General features: G+C 35.7%; 1 protein-coding gene across 5 annotated transcripts in view; it reads left to right on the top strand.

The window, feature by feature from the left end:
- The window catches only part of BTBD10 (BTB domain containing 10), an 86526-nt gene that overhangs the window by 30348 nt on the left and 31939 nt on the right, over positions 1–24239 (top strand). The window contains exon 1 of one of the 5 annotated variants that reach the window (XM_030330776.1): positions 1066–1415. The exons of the other annotated variants lie outside the window; for them this stretch is intronic. Coding sequence (XP_030186636.1) covers positions 1291–1415 — 125 coding nt within the window. The 5' untranslated portion in view covers positions 1066–1290. Of the gene's footprint in view, positions 1–1065; positions 1416–24239 lie in introns of those variants that run through there. 5 annotated transcript variants of the gene reach the window in all.

The raw sequence follows: 24239 nt of genomic DNA, 5'->3' as shown, positions 1-24239 counted from the left end.
ATAACAATAGTGACTATATAGGTATGCTTACCAGTGAGGTTTGAGGGTTTAGTGGGCATTGCCTTGTGGTTTCATTTCCATCTAATAAACTTTAAGGTACTTTCTTCTCTGAATTTTCTTTTGAATGTAGATTTGGTATGTATAGCATTGTGATATAAAAGACAAGACAAAGAAGCTAATCTCAACACGGATGTACTTCAGGGTGTCTCTTCCCTCTGGCTTAAGCAAGTGCATACAAATAAATGGGTTAATAAATTACTGAACTTTGTTTCTTTTTGAGTAGTTGTGTAGTTAATATTTGTGTAGAGGCCCTTGTAGCTTGCTGAAAGATCCATTTCAGCTGAAGTGTATTTGGCCTGAATTGCAGCAGCTTTCTTTATAAATTACAATAGTTTTTGTATTTAAAAAGGAAAAAGAACACCTTTTCTGTACAACTAGCATTAAAATGGCTAGATTGACAATATGCTTATTAAAAGCTCTTGAATATTTGAATTGGGTTAAATACAACTATTTAAAACTCAGAGCTGCAGTCTGCTCAGGTTACTAAAGATAAACGTATCATACATTCAATATCAGACTTTGCTGCAAGGTTTCATTCCCACATACAAGTACGCATGCTCATTTCTTCTGAGACTGCGTGAAGATTGAGCTTTACAGTTTCTTTTTTAAGCCACTTTGTAGTCTCAGTTTAGAAATAGAAAAGTTTGGTTACTTTAAAGAATAGTTCTTGAGTGGATTCTTAAAGTACACAGAATATTTTTCCTTTGTTTTTTAAAGAGAAGCTTTACTGTCCAGAATGAGTACACAATAAGATATTGAAAGGAAAAGAAGAAAGTTAGCTGCATCCTAGTTTTCTAAAACCTGGCAAGCTGGCAGAGCTAGAATTAGCATTACAGATGGCATTTGGCAACATAGCTACATATCACTAAGCCCTCATCTCCTGAGTTTTCTTCAGCCTGTCTATCAATTACAATATCCAATCACTGCACAGAGATGGAGAAATGGGATGATCACAGCTCACACGATGCTGTTTGGTTAGAAACGTCAGTGCTGCACAACCCACGGCTGAGTCAGTGTCTGTGAGAAAATGAACTGAATTAATATGTAGAGGGGGTTGTATCTCTGAACATTTGCAGCCTAAATAACCGCAATAGCATTATTACATAGTAGAGGGAGGAAAGCTAGAGGAAGTCTGTGGACAGGTGAGGTAGGGGGAGACTGCATATTTTCTGATGTTCAGAAGAATCTTGAAGATGATGGAAATATCAGATGTGCTAAAGTTTCCTAGTAATGCCCAAGGATGCTGACCTGGCTTTCAGTGCTGCATTGTTTGAAAAAGCAGAGTCCCTTTATACTCTGATTTCAGAATTTTTTTCTTGTTTTTGTGTGTCTACCTTGGCATATACTAAAGTAAGGTGTGTATTCATTTATTACATGATATCACTGGGTTATAATTCTATACATCTATGAATATGAGAGAGATTGAGAAAGATGTTTGGCCTTTATTTCATTATAATCATTTACTTTTCTGGATGAAAAGATCATATGTCTTAATTGTCAGCTTAATGGCAAGTTATTTAAAATAAATTGAGTGTGTTTTTACTGTTTTCATGGGTTTGATGCTTTGTTTTTTATTTCGTTTAAAGTGTTAGTAGAATCTTCATGTAACTTGAGAATGCATTGTTTGGTATTGTTTTTTATGAATATCATAAAAAATTTAAGGAAAGGCTAATTTAAAATAATATTTTTAATATGTTTGAAAATTAAATTCAAAATATACAAATAAAATCATTGAAATAATTTCCTAAAGAAGGGGGTAAATGCATTTTTACTTTTGGATGAATTAATCATTAGTTGAACCACTTACATGTAGTAGTATTTTACAAAACTGAATACATTTGAATGATGACTTTTAATTGGTTAAAATGACTTTTTTTCTAGTCTTTTAGAACGTAGACTCTGAATAAGATGCTGCCATTGAAATAGAGAGTAAATCAGATAAGTTTTTGGATTATTGCAAATTTATTTTCAACCACACAGAATTTATAAGTAAAGATAATTGTTCTTGTTATGAGATTTTCAATCTTAACAGGTAACATTGCTTACTTTATTTATATTTGGAAATTTTAGCTCAGTATTAAACAATTTGACTAATTTTTTTTCTTTTGTCTTCATTATCCCTAGCCTACTGACCCTTCATTTTGTGGGGGTTGGGGTGGGGGGGAGAATATACATTTTAACTTTTTTTTTTTGTTTTTAATGGTTTTAAATGGTTCATAACAGACTTTCCTTGAAATGACGGGAAATCCTTGTGATTTCCCCCCATTTAATTTTTAAAAGTTTGAATGGTCATCTTAATGGTTGTCATGACTTATTTATATATTTAGGCTAACTGGTATCTTGTGTTGGCTTTTTTTGTGGTTTGGTGACCAGAAATGTTTTTCTAAGCTTGTTTTAGAAATAGAGTTATAAAAGCAGAAATCTCAAGCTAGACCTTTTTGTCTAATACTTTATAGAATATTTTCTTTGGTTTTGTTGGTTCTTTTAAAATAATAATGCCTTTGTTATTGTAAAAGTGATATATATTCATTACATGAATTTATAAATATAGAAAGCACATAGAAGAAAACAAAAATGTTATGCTGTGATCAAAAGAAATATACTTTAAATATTTTTGCATCTAACCTTTTTTTGTGTATATAAAAAATAAAATCACACATATCTTTAAAAGTGGTTTTGAATTATTACTACTGTATATACTGTTATATAACCCTTTTTTTAAACAATCATGAACATCCCCTTTGTCACGAAATAGTCTTTTATAGCATAATTCTTAAGAACTGCATAGTGTTTTGTGTGTATATATTTTTTAACTTGCCAATTTGAGTTTTCCCAACTTTTGATTAGAGAAAAGATCATCATGATTCTATAGGATAAATTTCTCTTAAAAGGGAATAATGTCTTAGGGAGTTAAGTAAAAATGTAATTTTGATATTTTTTGGACAGAAAAAGATCCTTAGTGTGATTACACAATAAACTCTTTAAAGATATGCACTACTTTTAAAACAGAGCAAATAGCTAAGATTGCCATAATAAAGTTTATAAAAAATAAATCTTTATGAAAATTAGGAAAGCAGGAGCTCAAATGAGCTGAGATGTTTAAAAAATGCTAAGACCAACCAAAGGGTTTCTTATAATACATTTAAAAAGGTAATCAAGGAAAGTGTAATAATGCCTAGCAATGAAGGAAGAGAAAAAATCCCTTAGCTCTTAGGAAGCTTCTCTTTTAAAGAGGAAGAACAAACTACCACTACCGCCAATAATACATAATAACAAAGCAAACATTGCTATGAAGGACATAAAAGACAACATGGGGATAGAGATAAAGAATGCATCTAGTTAAATGGATTACCTTCTCAGCTAGTTGAAACATCTTAACCTTTACAAAAGGAAATGCCTATAAAATTTTAAGCTTATTGGTATTTGTGGTTTCTAAAGGTTTTAGAATACAAGAAGTACTAAAAGATAGGGGAATCTAGGTCTGATTTTGAGAAGTAGTAGATTTTAGAACAAAAAATGAAAGGGTAGTTTTATGACTAACTTGAAGAAAAATAGGTTAAAAATGATCCAGAATGGGTTTGCTAAAAATAGATGGTCAGAGCAACTTTGATTTTTTTTCTGATGCAGTTGTTTGACTAGTAGCAATATAATGTATTTGGACTTAAGCTTCGTTTTTGGTAAAGTCTTTTTTTATATCCTTGGGTGTATGGTGAAGGAAAAATGAGTTAGCTACAAGTTGATTATGTTAACATGATTTCAATTTTGAATGACCTGACCCAAGATTACTGATCTTGGAAGGTGGCTTTGTTCTTTGCTTTGTCTCGTTGCACATCTGGAAAAGGCAAATTCACAAATTTATAGGTGACCATGAACAAAGAAGGACAGTGCATGATCAATTAAATGATCCACTATGATCTCTGAGTTGGTATTGTTGGACTAAATTAAAATGAATTTTCTTTTTGGAAATCTACGTAAGATCTGAAAAACACTAACATACATTAAGTTAGCATGGCTTTAAAACACTGCACATGGAAAAGACCTGGAGGTGGTTTTTGGCAGTAAACTTGATACAAAAGTACAGTATAACTGCCATCATCCCATTTTCTCCCCCACCCTCCCCACTAAAAAACCATCATAATTAATGGAAAAGAAGGCTAGAGCCACTCTGCTGTACACCAAACTATTGTCTTCAGTTCTATGTATATTCAGAGGAAGGATGTGAAGAAGTTAGAAACCTTGTAAGTTTAAGGAACTGATTAGAGGTCTTGGGGGCAACCCTGATTGATATTAAGGAATCTCGTTATAAGAGGCATCTTCAGATATGTGAAGATTTGCCATTTGGAAATGACATTAGACTTGGTTTGAGTCAGACTTGTTTGAGATTGAAGGCATGAGCTCTAAAATTGAACTGCTTCGTTCCCATCTCAGACCTGCCACTTAATTTGCTATTTGCACCTAATTTTAGGTGAATTCCTTAGCTTCTAAAGCTTCCATTTTCTTGGGGAGCCTGGGTGGCTCAGTTGGTTGGGCATCTGACTGCGGCTCAGGTCATGATCTCACTGTTTGTGGGTTCGAGCCCCGTGTTGGGCTCTGTGCTGACAGCTCGGAGCCTGGAACCTGCTTGGGATTCTGTGTCTTCCTCTCTCTCTGCCTCTCCCCCAGTCATGCTCGGTCTCTCTCTGTCTCTCAAAAATAAAGCTTCCATTTTCTCAACTGGGGATGGTTTTGAGGATTAAATGAAAATATATGTAAGGTGCTCAGAATTGTGCCTGGCATGTATTAACTGCTTAGATCTTAGTGTTGTTGTTATTGTTATTTGGTCCTAGTAGATAGGGCTAGGACAGTGGTTTTCAACTAGAGGCATGATTTTGCCCCTCATTTGGCTGTGGCAATGTCTGAAAGACATTTTTGGTTGTTAACAACTGGGAAGAGGGAGTGCTACTCATACCTAGTGGGTGGAGGCTAGGGGTGCTACTAAACATCCTACAAGGCACAGGACAGTTCCCCCACAACAAAGAATTAACTGGCCCAAAGCCCTGAACTAGGGTCGGATGACAAGGTTTAATTAAGCTTTAATGTTAAGAAAAACCGTCTAAGTCAGAGCTTTCCAAAGGTGGAACAAAACTGTTTAAAAAAAAAACAAGTTACCCTTCCCTGTCATTAACAGCAATAGGTCAGCCAATTCATGAGAACTTGGTAGATGAGATTCAGAAATGAGATAGGTGTTTAGATTACATTTCTAAAAGGGTTTTCCTGAACTTAGGTTCTGTGTTTCTATAGTTATTTCTCATAATACTTAGGCATATTGAATGCCCGGTGTCAAAAGGCCTCTGATGTAAATTCTCTCATTCTTTAATTTTATCAATCTAGTTTAGTTTAGCAGGGTAGTTTAGATTTTTAATTTAATTTAATTTTTATTTTTTTAAGGTGGTTTTATTGAAGCATGGAGACAGGACCCATGGGCAGAAAGAGCTGCCTAGATTGTTAATTTTAATTCTTTCACTGCTTAAAATTTTAGCATGAGGCATAGAGAAGGGAATTTAATGGAATAAGTCTGTTTTCAAAAGGACATTTGGAAATATGAGTGATTGTGGAGTTGCTATAATTTCTCTCTAGAAAGGTGTTTTGTGAAACTAATTAGTTAAAATATTCACAATTTGATATATAATTCTAAAATGAAATCTTGTATTTGTATTTCATACCTTTTTTCCCGCTGTTTTATTTCCCCCCTTTAGTAATAAGTAGGATGGGTGCTCCAAAAGGTTTTTAAAAATAGTAATTTTTTGGGGCGCCTGGGTGGCGCAGTCGGTTAAGCGTCCGACTTCAGCCAGGTCACGATCTCGCGGTCCGTGAGTTCGAGCCCCGCGTCGGGCTCTGGGCTGATGGCTCAGAGCCTGGAGCCTGCTTCCGATTCTGTGTCTCCCTCTCTCTCTGCGCCTCCCCCATTCATGCTCTGTCTCTCTCTGTCCCAAAAATAAATAAACGTTGAGAAAAAAAAATTTAAAAAAAAAAATAGTAATTTTTGAAGCACCTTTAACAGTATGTGATTATGTATGCATTATAATATTACTCGCAGTCATGAATAGCAACTGGCATAAAGTACTCAGTATATATTTGTTGAATGAATGACTAATCAAGAGATACAAAATATATGTGACCATTAATTTAGATCTGTGCAGTTTTTAATAGTGGTTAGCTATATTTTAAAGCTACTTTATAATTTTCTATGGTAGGGAGCTGCTTGAGAATGTCAAGTATTTGGAGATTCCAATTCTTAAATTTTTATCTCTAACCCGGACCTTTCCCCGGAACTTTAGACTTATGTGTCTAACTCCTTATTTGATGTCTGCATTGGATGTTGAATAAACATCTCATTCTTTAGCATGTCTAAGATATATGTATCCTTTTCAAACCTAAGCTTCCCACTGTCATTCTCATGCAGGAAATGGAACTTCCATTCTTTCAGCTGCTCAGACCAAAATCATAAAGTCCTCCTTGACTCCTCTGTCTCATATCCTACATTTGATTTCTGAAATTTCAAAGTCTTTTTTTAAATGTTATTTTTGAGAGAGAGAGAGAGAGAGCATGAGCAGGGGAGGGGCAAAGATGGGGGCGGGGGAAACCGAGGATCCAAAGTGTCAGTGCGTAGCCCAGTTCAGGGCTCGATCCCACGAACTGTGAGATCATGACCCTAGCCGAAGTTGGACACTTAACCGACTGAGCCACCTAGGCACCACTGAAATTTCAGAGTCTTATTCTTCAAAATATCTAGGCTAGTCCACTCTGCCATGTTTGCTGCTACAACTCTGGTCCCAGTTGCTTTTAGCTCTCACCTGGATTATTTGCAATAGCCTCTGAATTGGTCACTTGATTCTACCTTTGCATCCTTTCTTGCATTGTCCACTTGATCTAACATAAGTTAGATTATGTAATTTACAGTTAACTGGTGTCAACAGCAAAAGCCCTTTATTCATTTATTCATTCGTTCATTCATTCATTCATTCATTCATTCAAATTCAAGTTAGTTAACATACAGTGTAGTATTGGTTTGAGTAGAACCCAGTGATTCATCACTTATATATAACACGCAGTGCTCATGCCAACAATTGCCCTCCTTAATGCCCATCGACCATTTAACGCACCCCCCGACTCACCTCCCCTTTAGTAACCCCCAAGTTTGTTCTCCATATTTAAGAGTCTCTTATGGTTTGCCTCCCTCTCTGTTTTCATCTTATTTTTCCTTCCCTTTCTCTATGTTCATCTGTTGTGTTTCTTAAATTTCACATATGAGTGAAATCATATATTTGATTTCCTCTGACTTATTTCACTTAGCATAATACACTTTAGTTCCATCCACATTGTGACAAATGGCAAGATTTCATTCTTTTTGATGGCTGAGTAACAGTCCCTTGAATGTATGTATGTATGTATACACCGTGGATACATACCACATCTTTATCCATCAGTGAACACTTGGGTTGATTCCCTATCTTGGCTATTGTAAATAATCAGTAAACTTGGGGTGCATATATCTTTGTGAATTACTGTTTTCATTTTCTTTGGATAAATACACAGCAGTGGAATTGTTGGATTCCACCTTGTTGGATCGATCATAGAATAATTGTGTTTTTAATTTTTGGAGGAATCTTCATACCTTCATTTTTTGTGGAACCCTTTCCACTATGGCTGCACCAATTTACATTCCCACCAACAGTGTACAAGGGTACTTTTTTCTATTGAACTTTCTTGGTGCTTGTTGTTCCCTGGAGCTGCCTTACTAGACTTGTTGACAATCTAACAATGGGATTTTTTTAGGAAGAGAAAGATGTTAGGATTTAGGACTCATATTAAAACTACTCTTGGGCTCTATTTCTTGCTAAAGTTGTCTTTAGTGGGGAAATCTTGGATTTAAGTAACATTTAAAATATTTCTATGGGAAAAATGGATTAAACAACAGACTTACAGTTGACCTTTGAGACCATAGCTCAGTCCTCAGTTGAGAGCTTCCCTTTTCAGTAATTAGCCTGTGTTCCTGGGGAAACTGACAATATACTAAGCAGAAAAAAAGCTTATAGAAAGGCTAATTGACAAAAGGGGGTGGGGCGGAAGATGAGAGAAATTTGCATTAAATTTGTTGAAAATAGACTTAGAAATTTGATAGCATTTCTTATATCATCACGGTTACTGGCACTTAATGTAGAAATGGGAAACATTTTCTGTAAAGGGTTGAATAGTAAATATTTTTGACTCTGTGGACTACACAGTATCCATTACAACCACTCAGTTTTGCCATTATAGAGTGAAAACAGTCATAACAATGTATAAGCGAATGGGCATAGTTGTGTTTTAATAAAACTTTATTTACAAAATCAAGTAATGGGTTGCAAGTGGTCCATGAGTCATGGTTTTGAATCTCTTAACACCTTAAAAACTATAAACAGCTTACACAGATTAAGTGCTTAAAAACATATTAATATGAAATCATTTAAAAGGCTTAGTTAAAAAAACTAAAACATAAAATATGATACTTGTTATAGTAATAAAAACTTAGTTTTCCCCAAAATAAAAATAGGCTTTAAAATACTGCTGTTTTAAGGACAGGCTAATGGATAGGAACATCTAATGCAAAATTTACAAGGATGCTAACCTCACTTTTAAGAAATGGTATATGTTAAAAGCTTGATTAAATGTTTAAAACACCTTATAAACTGTAAAGCTTTGTATCCCTGTACACACACACACACACACACACACACACACACACAGCAAAGAATAAGCAACCAGTGAAGGGAAACGCTTAGATATTATATGTACCCTGAAACTTCAGCTAAGTTCAACAAACATTAATAAGATGCACCAGGTTATGATGTTAGTTGCTGGAAGTGTTTAAATATAGGCAATATAATTGCTCAAACTAGGAAAGTGCTTTCACATAAGGTTGTAATATGTACTACATATTGTAAGGTGTACTACATAAGGGTGCCACACAGAAATGAATATCATTCACTTTATAGATATTTTACTTTTTGTGTATTTATTACAACTAGTTTCTCTTGGATACCAGCAGCAGTGCTTAGTAATATCAGTTACTTCCAGTGCTTAGTAATATCAGTTACTTCTGGAGATTTTTCATGTATCATTTCCCTCCATTTTCTCTGTTCTCTCTGAACATATATTATTTGAATGTTGACCTCATTGATTAATTCTCTAATTTTCTCATCCTTTCTCTCTTTATTTTCTATTATTTGTCTTTTATTCCCAATATTATCTTTCAGTTCTTCTAGTAATCCTTTAAAGCTTCTGCTGTTGTGTTTTGAATTTCTAAGACTGCTCATTCTCTATTTTTTTAAAAACAATATCCCTGTCCTTGTTTTATGGTTGTAATATTTTTTTCCAAATCAGAGTTTATTAATTATTGTTTTGCTCTTTTTCTCTCTACATTGTCTGTTTTCTTTTTGTTATGTTTATTAAACTTTTTATTATGAAACAGTTTTAGATTTATAAGAAATTACAAAAATTGTGTAGAGTTCCTGGGTACTCTTCACCCAGCTTTCTTTAATGATAACATGTTACATAAGTGTAGTATATTAGCAAACCAGGAAATGAACATTGGTACAATACTATTAACTGTAGGCAGCAGTTTTTAGATAAACTTTTTTTTCTAGTATATATCCTGTGGTATTTTATCAAATACATAGATTCATGTAACTATATCCACAATTAGGAAACAGAACTGTTGCATCACCACAAGCAAACTCCTCCCTCCTGGTATCTCGTTAGCATCTGGCAACCCCTGATGTGTTCTCCATCATCATAATTTTGAGAATATTATATAAATGGAATCAGAGAGTATGTAAACTTTTGGGTTTGGGGTTTTTCATTGAGTATAATGCCTTTGGGTCCATTCACATTGTACATATCAGTAGTTCTTTTTTTATTTCTGAGTACTACTCCATTGTATGGATATACCACAGTTTATTTATCCCTTCAGAGATCGCAATACTGTTGGATTTTTCAAACTCTATACATACTACTTTACTATTTTCCCCCCCTGTAAGAGTTTTTTTAGTTTTACTGAACAAAATGAAAAAGACCCTTAAATTGCTCTTCAGTCCTTAGGAACTTCCCTGCCATTGGAATCTGTTGCCGAAATTGGAATTTTGAAACAAATTAGGTGGCAAGGTCATAAACAGAGATTCATACAAAATGAACATTCTGAAGCTTGATATAAATAGATATTTGCTTCTGAGAGTGACCGTCTTAGTAAGATTTAATTTTGGCAGGAGGAGACTTACTGCCTGTTGACTTATCTTTTGCTTCAAAGCATGATTTTGAAGTTAAGTGAATAGTTGGTATAAAATAAGTCGGAAGCATAATTAGCTTATAAAGTTGCAAGATTTAAAAATGGAAGTATTTTCTTTTGGCAATAGGATTTGTGTTTAAGGTTGGTTTATTAGCGAGGTACTGTGAGTGATATTATTGATGAAAATTGTGATCTTAGGGAATTCATGATTATGAATTCTGATTTGGGTTTCTTGTAGTAATTGTTGGGTAATAAATGCTGATCTGTGAGGTTTTCAAGTGGTGATCAGTTGGAGATGGTAATTGTTTTTAATCTTATTGTCTAAATGTTTATGGCTTCATGAGAACAAGAACCATGTTATGAGAGGAAATCCAAGAATCTATGTTGGTTAGTGAAAGAGAGTTTAGAATTTATTAGGAGAAAGGCATGACTTTTATTACTTAAGTGTAATTGAAATGACAAGTAGAAACTTCTGGGAGGATAGCCTTAAGCAAGCCATGTTTTAGCCAAGAGGCCAATTCTGGTGTAGAGTTTGATAAGTTTTGATATAGGTATGTACTTATGAAACATCACTGCAACCAGTAAATGAACATATCCATCACACCCAAAAGTTTCCTTGAGGTCTTTTTTTTTTTTTTTTTAAATATTGAAGTATAATTAACATACAATGCTGTATTAATTTCAGGCATGTAACATATTGATTCAACAGTTCTTTACATTTCTCAGTGCTCACCACGATAAGTGTAGTCACCATCTGTTACCATACAACATTATTACTGCAATATTATTATAACTTTTTAAATTTTATTTATTTTGAAAGTGAAAGAAAGAAAGAAAGGATGAGCAGGGGAGGGGCAGAGGGAAAGGGAAAGAGAATCCCAAGCAGGCTCCATGCTCCACGCTGAGCCTGATGGAGGGCTTGCTCTCTGAATGGCGAAATCATGACCTGAGCCAACTTAGCCACCCAGGTGCTCCTTCAGTGTTGTTGACTATATTCTTTATGATGCACTTTCCATCTCTGTGATTTACAATTGTAAGTTTGGACCTTATGGGGTGCCTGGGTGGCACATTCAGTTGGGCCTCCGACTTTGGCTCAGGTCACGATCTTGCGGTATGGTCTGTGAGTTTGAGCCCTGTGTTGGGCTCTGTGCTGATAGCTTAGAGTCTGGGGCCTGCCTTAAATTCTGTGTCTCCCTCTTTCTGCCCCTCCTCCATTTGCTCTCTTGTGTTCTCTCTCTCTCTCTCTCTAAAAAATAAGTCAAAACATAAAAACGTTTTTTAAAAATTAAAAAAATTGTAAGTTAGTACCTCTTGATCCCCATTATCTGTTTCTCTCATTCCCTCTACCTACCTCCCTTCTGGCAACCACCAGTTCTCTGTGTTTCAGAATCTGCCTTTTTGTTTTTGTTTTTGTTTTTGTTTTTGTTTTTTAGATTCTACATATAAGTGGAATCATAAAATATTTGTCTTTCTCTTTCTGACTTACTTCACTTAGCACTATACCCTCTAGGTTCATTCGTGTTGTTTCAAATGGCAAGATCTCATTCTTTTTATAGCCGAGTAGTATTCCATTATAGTATATACACTGCATTTTCTTTACCCATTCATCTATTGATGGATACTTGGGTCGCATCCATGTCTTGGCTGTTGTAAGTAATACTGTGATAAACATAGGGATGCGTGTGTCTTTTCTTCTCCCCTCCCTCCCTCCCTCCCTTCCTTTCTTCCCCTCCCTCCCTCTTTATTTCTTTCTGATACTTTATTTTATTTTATTGTATTGTATTGTATTGTATTGTATTGTATTTATTTTTAATGTTTATTTATTTTTGAGAGAGACAGAGACAGAGTGTGAACAGGGCAGGGGCAGAGAGAAAGGGAGACAGAATCTGGAGCAGGCTCCAGGCTCTCAGCAAGCTGTCAGCACAGAGCCTGACGCGGGCCTTGAACCCACAAATCGTGAGATCGTGACCTGAGCCGAAGTCGGACGCTTAACCAACTGAGCCACCCAGGTGCCCCATCTTTCTGATTATATTTTTAACTAATCTCTACAGCAATGTGGGGCTCAGACTTACAACCCTGAAATCAAGAGCTGCATCTACTGACTGAGCCAGCCAGGAGTCCCACAGATGGATATATCTTTTCAGTTCTGTTATTGTTTTCTTTGGGTAGTGGAATTGCTGGATCATATAGTATTTCTATTTTTAATTTTTGAGGAACTTCCACCACTGGTGTCCACAGTGGCTGTACCAATTTACATTCTCATCAACAGTCCACGAGGGTTCGTTTCTCTCCACATTTGTTAATTCTTTCCGGTTTTAGCCATTCTGATTGGTGTAAGGCGATATCTCATTGTGGTTTTAACTTGCATTTCCCTGATGATTAGCAATGCTGAACATCTTTTCATGTGCCTGTTGCCCATCTGTATATCTTCTTTGGAAAAATGTCTATTCAAGTCCTCTGCCTGTTTTTTAATCTGGTTATTTGGGTTTTTTTTTTTTTTTGGGGGGGGATGTTGTAGAACTTCTTCATATGTTTTGGATATTAATCTTTTATTGGATATATCATTTGCCAGTATCTTTTCTTATTCAGTAGGTTATCTTTTGTTTTGTTGATGGTTTCCTTTGCTGTACGAAAGCTCTTCATTTTGGTACAGTTCCAATAGTTTAATTCTGTTTTTGTTTCCCTTACCTGGGAGACATATCCATAAATGTGTTTGCTAAGGTTGATGTCCAAGAGATTACCGCCTGTGATTTCTTTTAGGAGTTTTGTCCATCTCACATTTAGGTCTTTAATCCATTTTGAGGTTATTTTTGTGTATGGGGTAAGAAAGTGGTTCAGTTTTATTCATTTGCATGTAGCTGTCCCGTTTTCCTAGCACCATTTATTGAAGAGACTTGTCTTTTCCCCATTGTATACTCTTGCCTCCTTTGTTGTAGGTTAATTGAATATATAAGCATGGGTTTATTTCGGGGCTCTCAGTTCTGTTTCATTGGTCTGTGTGTCTTTGTGCTAGTACTATATACTGTTTTGATTACTGCAGCTGTGTAATGTATCTTGGAATCTGGGATTATGATACCTCCAGCTTTGTTGTTATTTTTCAAGATTGCTTTGGCTATTCAGGGTCTTTTGTGGTCCCATACAAATTTTAGTATTATTTGTTCTGGTTTTATGAAAAATGCTGTTGGTATTTTGATACGGATTGCATTGAGTCTGTAGATTGTTTTTGGCAGTATGGACATTTTAATGATATTAATTCTTCCAACCTGTGAGCATGGAATGGATTTCCATTTGTGTTTGTCACTTTCACTTTCTCATCAGTGTTTTATAGTTTTCAAAGTATGGGTCTTTCACCTCCTTGGTTAAGTTTATTCCTAGGTATTTTATTCTTTTTGGTAAAGTTGTAAATGGGATTGTTTTCTTAATTTCTCTGTCTGCTACTTTGTAGAAATGGAACAGATTTCTGTATATTGATTTTGTGTCTTGCAACTTTACTGTTAATTTATCAGTTCTAATAGTTTTTTTGGTGGAGTCTAGGGTTTTCTATATTTAGTATCATGTCATCTACAAATAATGAGTTACTCTTCTTTACCAGTGGATGCCTTTTATATCATTTTCTTGTCTGATTGCTGCAGCTAGGACTTACAGTACTATGTTCAATAAAAGTGCTAGGGTGGATATCTTCGTCTTGTTCCTAATCTGAGGACAGGCTCTCAGTTTTTTACCATTGAATATGATGTTAGCTGTGGGTTTTCCACATAAAGCTTTTATTATGTTGAAATATGTTCCACCTAAACCTGCTTTGTTGAGAATTTGTATCATGAATGGGTGTTGTATTTTGTCAAATGCTTTTTCTGAGATGATCATATGGTTTTTATCCTTTCTTTTGTTAATGTGATGTCACATTGATTTGCGAATATTGAACCACCCTTCCATACCTAAACTTTACTTGATTGTGGTGAATTGCTTTTTTAATGTTTTGTTGAATTCAGTTTGTTAATATTTTGTTGAGGATTTTTGCATCCATGTTTGTCAGAGATCATGGCCTGTAGTTGTCTTTTTCTGCAGTGTCTTTGCCTGGTTTTGGTATCAGGGTAATAATGCTGGCCTTGTAGAATGAATTTAGAAGTTTTTCTTTCTCTTCTATTTTTTTGGAATAGCTTGAGACGAATAAGTATTAGCTCTTCATGTTTGCTAGAACTTGCCTTTGAAAGTGTCTAGTCTTGTACTGTTGTTTGTTGGGAGTCTTTTGATTACTGATTCACTTTCTTTACTAGTAATTGGTCTGTTCAGGTTTTCTATTCCTGATTTTGGAAGATAATATGTTTCTAAGAATTTATCAATTTCTCCTAGATTGTCCAATTTATTGGCATGCTTCTTTGTATTTCTGTGGTGTAAGTTGTTATTTCTCCTTTATTTCTGAAATATTTATTTGAGCCTTTATCTTTTTTTCTTGATGAGTCTGGCTAAAGGCTTATCAATGTTTATCTTTTCAAGGAATCAGCTCCTGGTTTCATTGATCTTACTTTTACTTTTTAATCCTCTATTTCTGCTTTAATCTTTTCTCTTTTTTCTGTTTTAATCTTTACTATTTCCTTCCTTCTGCTAGCTTAGGGCTTTGGTTGTTCTTTTTTCTAGCTCCTAATTTTAGGTGTAAGGTTGAATTCTTTGTAAGGTTGAATTGTTTGAGATTTTTCTTATTTCTTGATGTAGACCTGTGTTGGTGTAAACTTCTCCCTTAGAATTGCTTTTCCTGTGTCTCAAAGATTGTAGACCACTGTGTTTTCATTTTCATTTGTCTTTGTGTATTTTTTTATTTCTTCTTTGGTTTCTTGGTTGACCCATTCATTGCTTAGTAGCATGTTGTTTAGCCTCCATGTATGTGTGCTCTTTCCACATTCCTTCTTGTGATTGCTTAAAAAAAAATTTTTTTTTTAATGTTTGTTTATTTTTGAGAGAGAGAGAGCACAAGCCAGGTAGGGGCAGAGAGAGAGGGAGACGCAGAATCCAAAGCAGACTGCAGGCTCTAAGCTGTCAGCACAGAGCCCGACCCGGGGCTCGAACTCTCAAACCACGAGGTCGTGACCTGAGCCATTGTTGGTTGCTTAACCAACTGAGCCACCCAGGTGCTCCCCTAGAAAAATTGTTTTTAATGTGTATTTATTTTTGAGAGAGAGAGAGAAAACACAAGTGGGGGAGGGGCAGAAAGAGACACATACGGAATGTGAAGCAGTCTCCAGGTTCTGAGCTGTCAGCACAGAGTCCAACACAGGGTTTGAACTCACGAACTATGAGATCATAACCTGAGCTGAAGTCAGATGCTTAGCCAACTGAACCACCTAGGCGCCCTTTGTGATTGATTTCTAGTTTCATGCTGTTGTGGTTGGACAAGATGCTTGATATGATATCAGTCTTCTTAAATTTATTGACTTGTTTTATAGCCTAACATGATCTGTCTTGTAGAATGTTCCATGTGGACTTGAAAAGAATGTATATGTTGCTGGTTTTGGTTGGAATGTCCGTAAATATCTGTTATGTCCATCTTGCCTAATATGTCTTTCAATCACTGTTTCCTTGATTTTCTGTCTGGCTGATCTATATATTGATGTAAGTGGGGTGCCAAAGTCCCCTACTATTACTGTATTACTGTCAGTTTCTCTTTTTATGTCTTTTGATAATTGCTTTATGCATTTAGGTGCTACTATGTTGGGTGCATAGATATTTACAATTGTTATATCCTCTTGTATTGTTCTCTTTATCATTACGTAGTGCCCTTCTTTTTCTCTTGCTACAGTCTGTTTTATTTTTTATTTTATTTCTATTTTTTGCTATAGTCTGTTTTGAAGTCTCTTTTGTTATAAGGCACCTGGGCTTTTTTTTTTTTTTTTCACTCCCATTTGCATGGTATATGTTTTTCCAGCCCTTCTTCACTTTCAGTCTGTACATGGGTTTAGGTCTGAAGTGAGTCTCTTGTAGGCAGCATATAATGGGTATTGTTTTTCTTATCCATTCAGTCATCTAGTGTCTTTTGATTGGAATTTTTTTTTCCATTTATATTTAAAGTAATTATTGATAGGTATGTACTTATTTGCTTTCCGGTTGTTTTTATAGTTTTTCTCTGTTCCTTTCTTTTTCTCTTGTTCTATTCCTTCCTGATATGATGGTTTTCTTTAGTGTTATGCTTGGATTCCATTCTTTTTATTTTTTTGTGTATCTATTAAAGGTTTTGGTTTGTGGTTACCATTATGTTCATATATAACATCTTACACGTATAGCAGTTTATATTGAGTTAATGGTCACTTAAATTCAAACACATTCTAAAAGCATTAAATTTTTATTCCTCCTTCCACATTTTAGGTATGTGATGTCATATTTACATCTTTTATTTTGTGTATGCCTTGACTGATTTTTGTGGATGTAATTGATTTTACTGTTTTTCTGTTTCAACCTCTGTGCTGCTTTTATAAATGATTAATCTACTACCTTTGTTATATGTTTGCTTTATCTATGGAATTTTCTCCTTTCATAATTTTCTTCTGGTTGTTGCCTTTTGTTTCTACTCAAAGAATTCTGCTTGGGATCCCTTGTAACTCTTCCTTCGGCCTCTTTCAACACCCATATTCCATGCCCATACAAGTACCACTATATTTTCTGACACTGTACTTTAGTTTGTGTTTCCTAGAGTTTGATATAAATGTTCCCTTTATTTGGATGGTGTAGTGATTTAGCTTCCTTCGCTCAGTATAATTTTGAACTTGGCTTATGTTGTAATTTGTATTAATAATTTGTTTCTCCTTTTTGTTGAGTAGTATTCCATTGTATGCATACACCAAAATTGTTTATCCAGTTACCTGTTTATAGGCATTTAGGTTGTTTCCAATTTGGGGCTGTTACAAGTAAAGCAACTAACAATGTTTGTATCTTTTTATTGACATATGCTTTTATTTCTTTTGGGTAAATAGGTAAGATGGAATGGCTGGGAGAATATATTTAACTTCTTAAGAAACTTTCATACTGTTTTCCAAAAACGGTTTTCAAAGTGGTGGTACCATTCTACATTATCATCAGGAATATGTGAGAGTTTGATTTTTACACAAATTCATCAACACTTGATATGGCCATTCCTTTTATTTAGCCATTCAAATAGATGTGAAATGGTGTTACATTGTGGTTTTAATTTGCGTTTTTTTTTCTTTTTTAAAGATTTTTTCTTAATGTTTATTTATTTTTGAGACAGAGAGAGACAGAGCATGAACGGGGGAGGGGCAGAGAGAGAGGGAGACACAGAATCCGAAGCAGGCTCCAGGCTCTGAGCCATCAGCCCAGAGCCTGATGTGGGGCTCGAACTCACGGACCGCGAGATCGCGACCTGGCTGAAGTCGGACGCTTAACCGACTGCGCCACCCAGGCGCCCCAATTTGCGTTTTTTTAAGAGTGATGATGTTCAGCCTCTTTTCATGTCCTTAATTTTTTTTTCATCTGTATATCTCAAGGTTTTTTTGCACATTACTTTGGGAGTTCTTCATATTCTAAATACGTGTTCTTTATCAGATACGTGATTTCATTCTCTTTTTTTGGGGGGGGGGGTCATCATCATTAGATTTATTTTTTTTCTTTATTTTTTAATTTACATCCAAGCTAGTTAGCATATAGTGCAACAATGACTTCAGGAGTAGATTCTAATGCCCTTACCCGTTTAGCCCATCTCCCCTCCCACAGCCCCTCCAGTAACCCTCTGTTTGTTCTCTCTATTTAAGAGTCTCTTATGTTTTGTCCCCCTCCCTGTTTTTATATTATTTTTGCTTCCCTTCCCTTATGTTCATCTGCTCTGTATCTTAAAGTCCTCATATGAGTGAAGTCATATGATATTTGTCTTTCTCTGACTAATTTCGTTTAGCATAATACCCTCTAATTCCATCCACATAGTTGCAAATGGCAAGATTTCATTCTTTGTGATTGCTGAGTAATACTCCATCGTGTATATATATGACATCTTTATCCCTTCATCCATCGATGGACATTTGGGCTCTTTCCATACCTTGGCTGTTGTTGATAGTGCTGCTATAAACATTGTGGTATGTATGCCCCTTTGAAACAGCATACCTGTACCCCTTGGATAAATACCTAATAGTGCAATTGCTGGGTTGTAGGGTAGTTCTATTTTTAATTTTTTGAGGAACCTCCATACTGTTTTCCAGAGTGGCTGCACCAGTTTGCATTTCCACCAGCAGTGCAAATGAAATCCTTTCTTCTACATCCTTGCCAACATCTGTTGTTGCCTGAGTTAGTGTTAGCTATTCTGACAGGTGTGAGGTATCTCATTGTGGTTTTGATTTGTATTTCCCTGATGATGAGTATATTGAGCATTTTTTCATGTGTCTGTTGGCCATCTGGATGTTTTCTTTGGAGAAGTGTCTATTAATGTCTTTTGCCGATGTCTTCACTGGATTATTTGTTTTTTGGGTGTTGGGTTTGATAAGTTCTTTATAGATTTTGGATACTAACCCTTTATCTGATAGGTCGTTTGCAAATGTCTTCTCCCATTTTGTCAGTTGCCTGTTAGTTTTGCTGTTTGTTTCCTTCCGCTGTGCAGAAGGTTTTTATTTTGATGAGGTCCCAATAGTTCATTTTTGCTTTTGTTTCCCTTGCCTCCGGAGACATGTTGAGTAAGAAGTTGCTGCGGCCAAGTTATAGAGGTTTTTGCCGGCTTTCTCCTCGAGGATTTTGATGGCTTCCTGTCATAGGTTTAGGTCTTTCATCCATTTTGAGTTTATTTTTGTGTATGGTGTAAGAAAGTGGTTTAGGTTCATTTTTCTGCATGTTGCTGTCCAGTTTTCCCAGCACCACTTGATGAAGAGATTGTCTTTATTCCATTGGATATTCTTTCCTGCTTTGTCAAAGATGAGTTGGCCACAGGTTGGTGGGTCCATTTCTGGGTTCTGTATTCTGTTCCTTTGATTTGAGTGTATTTGTGCCAATACCATACTGTCTTGATGATTACAGCCTTGTAATACAGCTTGAAGTCCGGGATTGTGATGCCTCCTGCTTTGGTGTTATTTTTCAAGATTGCTTTGGCTATTCAGAGTCTTTTCTGGTTCCATACAAATTTTAGGATTGTTTCTTCTAGCTCTCTGAAGAATGCTGGTGTTATTTTGATAGGTATTGCATTGAATATGTAGATTGCTTTGGGTGGTATTGACATTTTAACAATATTTGTTTTTCCTATCCAGGAGCATGGAATATTTTTCCATTTTTTTTGTGTCTTCTTCAACTTCTTTCATAAGCTTTCTATAGTTTTCAGTGTATAGATTTTTCACCTCTTTGGTTAGAGTTATTCCTGGGTATTCTATGGTTTTTGGTGCAATTGTAAATGGGATTGATGCCCTTGATTTCTCTTTCTGTTGCCACATTATTGGTGTATAGGAATGCAACTGATTTCTGTGCATTGATTTTATATCCTGCAACATTGCTGAATTCATGGATTAGTTCTAGCAGTTTTTGGGTGGAATCTTTTAGGTTTTCCATATAGAATATCATGTCATCTGCGAAGAGTGAAAATTTGACCTCCTCCTGGCTGATTTGGGTGCCTTTTATTTCTTTGTGTTGTCTGATTGCTGAGGCTAGGACTTCCAATACTATGTTGAAAAACAGTGGCGAGAGTGGACATCCCTGTCTTGTTCCTGACCTTAGGGGGAAAGCTCTCAGTTTTTCCCAATTGAGGATGATATTAGCATTGGCTCGTTCATATATGGCTTCTATAATCTCGAGGTATGATCCTTCTATCCCTACTTTCTTGAGGGTTTTTTATCTAGAAAGGATACTGTATTTTGTCAGATGCTTTCTCTGCATCTCTTGAGAGGATCATGTGGTTCTTGTCTTTTATTGATATGATGTATCACATTGATTGTTTTGCGGATATTGAACCAGCCCTGCATCTTAGGTATAAATCCCACTTAGTTGTGGTGAATAATTTTTTTAAATGTATTGTTGGATCTGGTTGGCTAGTATCTTGTTGAGGATTTTTGCATCATCAAGGAAATTGGTCTATAGTTCTCCTTTTTAGTGGGGTCTTTGGTTTTGGAATCAAGGTAATGCTGGCTTCCTAGAATGAGTTTGGAAGTTTTCCTTCCATTTTTATTTTTTGGAACAAGGAATTCCTCTGGAAAGCCATCTGGCCCTGGACTCTTGTTTTTTGGGAGATTTTTCATTACTAATTCTATATCTTTACTGGTTATGGGTTTGTTCAAATTTTCTGTTTCTTGTTTCAATTTTGGTAGTTTATATGTTTCTAGAAATTTGTCCATTTCTTCCAGATTTCCCATTTTATTGGTGTATAATTGCTTGTAATATTCTTATTATTGGTATTTCTGCTGTGTTGATTGTGATCTCTCCTCTTTCATTCTTGATTTTATTTGGGTCCTTTCCTTTATCTTTTTGATCAGACTGGCTAGGGTTTTATCAGTTTTGTTAATTCTTTCAAAAAACCAGCTTCTGGTTTCATTCTGGTTTTTTTGTTTGTTTTTTTTTTTTGGTTTTTTTTGGTTTTGATAGCATTGACTTCTGCTCTGATCTTTATTATTTCCTGTGTTCTGGTTTTGGGTTTTTTTAAATTTTTTTTTTTTCAACGTTTATTTATTTTTGGGACAGAGAGAGACAGAGCATGAACGGGGGAGGGGCAGAGAGAGAGGGAGACACAGAATCGGAAACAGGCTCCAGGCTCCGAGCCATCAGCCCAGAGCCTGACGCGGGGCTCGAACTCCCGGACCGCGAGATCGTGACCTGGCTGAAGTCGGACGCCTAACCGACTGCGCCACCCAGGCGCCCCTGGTTTTGGGTTTTATTTGCTGTTACTTTTCCAGCTCTTTAAGGTCGTGATTTCATTCTCTTAAGTGAGAATGAAATTTTGCTCTTTGGAAGAGTGAAAGTTTTTAATTTTGATGTAATCCCAGTCCATCAATTTATTTATTAATGAACTGTGCTTTTTTTCCCCCATCAGAGTTTTATAATTTTAGGTTTTGGATTTAGGGTTGTGATCCATTTTGACTTCACTTTTTGTATATGATGCAAACTTTAGATCAGAGTTCTCCCTTTCCTGCAACTCCCCCCCACCCCCCTTTCTAGGTGCTGGCAGTGGAATATACATTTATATTCATACGTTTCAGCACTATGTGATCAAAAGACTCTTGAATTAACTTTGAACCCTTATTGAAAATGTGTTGTCTATGTATGTATGTGGGCCCTTGCCTGATTTATTGATCTAGTTATCTGTCATCATGCCAATAGCATCCTGTGTTCATTCCTATAGCTTTATAATAAGCCTTGAAAATAGATTGTGTTACTGTTCCATATCTGTTCTTTTTAAAAAGTTACATAGACTATTGTAGTTCCTTTGTTTGTCTGTATGAATTTTTAGAATCAATTTGTCACTTTCGAGTAAGAAACCTCAGTTTTTTATTAGAATCATAGTGTATCTGGAAGCTTGAAATCAACCAGAGGAAAAAGTCTGGAAAACCTCCAAAAGCATGGAGGTTAAAGAACACCCTACTAAAGAATGAATGGGTCAGCCAGGCAATTAGAGAAGAAATTAAAAAATACATGGAAACAAATGAAAATGAAAATACAACAATCCAAACACTTTGGGATGCAGTGAAGGCAGTCCTGAGAGGAAAATACATTGCAATCCAGGCCTATCTCAAGAAACAAGAAAAATCCCAAAAAGAAAATCTAACAGCACACCTAAAGGAAATAGAAGCAGAACAGCAAAGATAGCCTAAATCCAGCAGAAGAAGAGAAATAATAAAGATCAGAGCAGAAATAAACAATAAAGAATCTAAAAAAACTGTAGAGCAGATCAATGAAACCAAGAGTTGGTGTTTTGAAAAAATAAACAAAATTGATAAACCTCTAGCCAGGCTTCTCAAAAAGAAAAGGGAGATGACCCAAATAGATAAAATCATGAATGAAAATGGAATTATTACAACCAATCCCTCAGAGATACAAGCAATTATCAGGGAATACTATGAAAAATTATATGCCAACAAACTGGACAACCTGGAAGAAATGGACAAATTCCTAAACACCCACACTCTTCCAAAACTCAATCAGGAGGAAATAGGAAGCTTGAACAGACCCATAACCAGCGAAGAAATTGAATCAGTCATCAAAAATCTCCCAACAAATAAGAGTCCAGGACCAGATGGCTTCCCAGGGGAGTTCTACCAGACGTTTAAAACAGAGATAATACCTATCCTTCTCAAGCTATTCCAAAAAATAGAAAGGGAAGGAAAACTTCCAGACTCTTTCTATGAAGCCAGTATTACTTTGATTCCTAAACCAGACAGAGACCCAGTAAAAAAAGAGAACTACAGGCCAATATCCCTGATGAATATGGATGCAGAAATTCTCAACAAGATACTAGCAAATCGAATTCAACAGCATATAAAAAGAATTATACACCATGATCAAGTGGGATTCATTCCTGGGCCGCAGGGCTCATTCAACATTCACAAATCAATCAATGTGATACATCACATTAATAAAAGAAAAGATAAGAACCATATGATCCTGTCAATTGATGCAGAAAAGGCCTTTGACAAAATTCAGCAAACTTTCTTAATAAAAACCCTCGAGAAAGTCAGGATAGAAGGAACATACTTAAATATCATAAAAGCCATTTATGAAAAGCCCACAGCTAACATCATTCTCAATGGGGAAAAACTGAGAGCTTTCCCCCTGAGACCAGGAACACGACAGGGATGTCCACTCTCACCGCTGTTGTTTAACATAGTGTTGGAAGTGCTAGCATTAGCAATCAGACAACAAAAGGAAATCAGAGGCATCAAAATTGGCAAAGATTAAGTTAAGCTTTCACTTTTTGCAGATGACATGATATTATACATGGAAAATCCAACAGACCCCACCAGAAGTCTGCTAGAACTGATACATGAATTTAGCAAAGTTGCAGGATACAAAATCAATGTCCAGAAATCAGTTTCTTTCTTATATACTAATAATGAAGCAACAGAAAGAAAGAAAATAAAGAAAGAAAACAGAAATGAAAATAAGGAAACTGCTTCCATTCACAATTGCACCAAGAAGCATAAAATACCTAGGAATAAATCTAACCAAAGATGTAAAAGGTCTGTATGCTGAAAACTATAGAAAGCTTATGAAGGAAATTGAAGAAGATATAAAGAAATTTATTGGAAGAATAAATATTGTCAAAATGTCAATACTACCCAAAGCTATCTACACATTCAATGCAATCCCAATCAAAATTGCACCAGCATTCTTCTCGAAACTAGAACAAGCAATCCTAAAATTCATATGGAACCACAAAAGGCCCCGAATAGCCAAAGTAATTTTGAAGAAGACCAAAACAGGAGGCATCACAATCCCAGACTTCAGCCTCTACTACAAAGCTGTAATCATCAAGACAGCATGGTATTGGCACAAAAACAGACACATAGACCAATGGAATAGAATAGAAACCCCAGAACTGGACCCACAAATGTATGGCCAACTAATCTTTGACAAAGCAGGAAAGAATATCCAATGGAAAAAAGACAGTCTCTTTAACAAATGGTGCTGGGAGAACTGGACAGCAACATGCAGATTGAAACTAGACCACTTTCTCACACCATTCACAAAAATAAACTCAAAATGGATAAAGGACCTGAATGTGAGACAGGAAACCATCAAAACCCTAGAGGAGAAAGCAGGAAAAGACCTCTCTGATCTCAGTTGTAGCAATTTCTTACTTGACACATCCCCAAAGGCAAGGGAATTAAAAGCAAAAATGAACTACTGGGACCTTATGAAGATAAAAAGCTTCTGCACAACAAAGGAAACAACCAACAAAACTAAAAGGCAACCAACG

The sequence above is a fragment of the Lynx canadensis genome, chromosome D1, assembly GCF_007474595.2.
Source record: "Lynx canadensis isolate LIC74 chromosome D1, mLynCan4.pri.v2, whole genome shotgun sequence".
NCBI classification, from domain to species: Eukaryota; Metazoa; Chordata; class Mammalia; order Carnivora; family Felidae; genus Lynx; species Lynx canadensis.
Note: the sequence above shows the minus strand (reverse complement) of the source record. Positions and strands in the feature narration are given on the sequence as shown.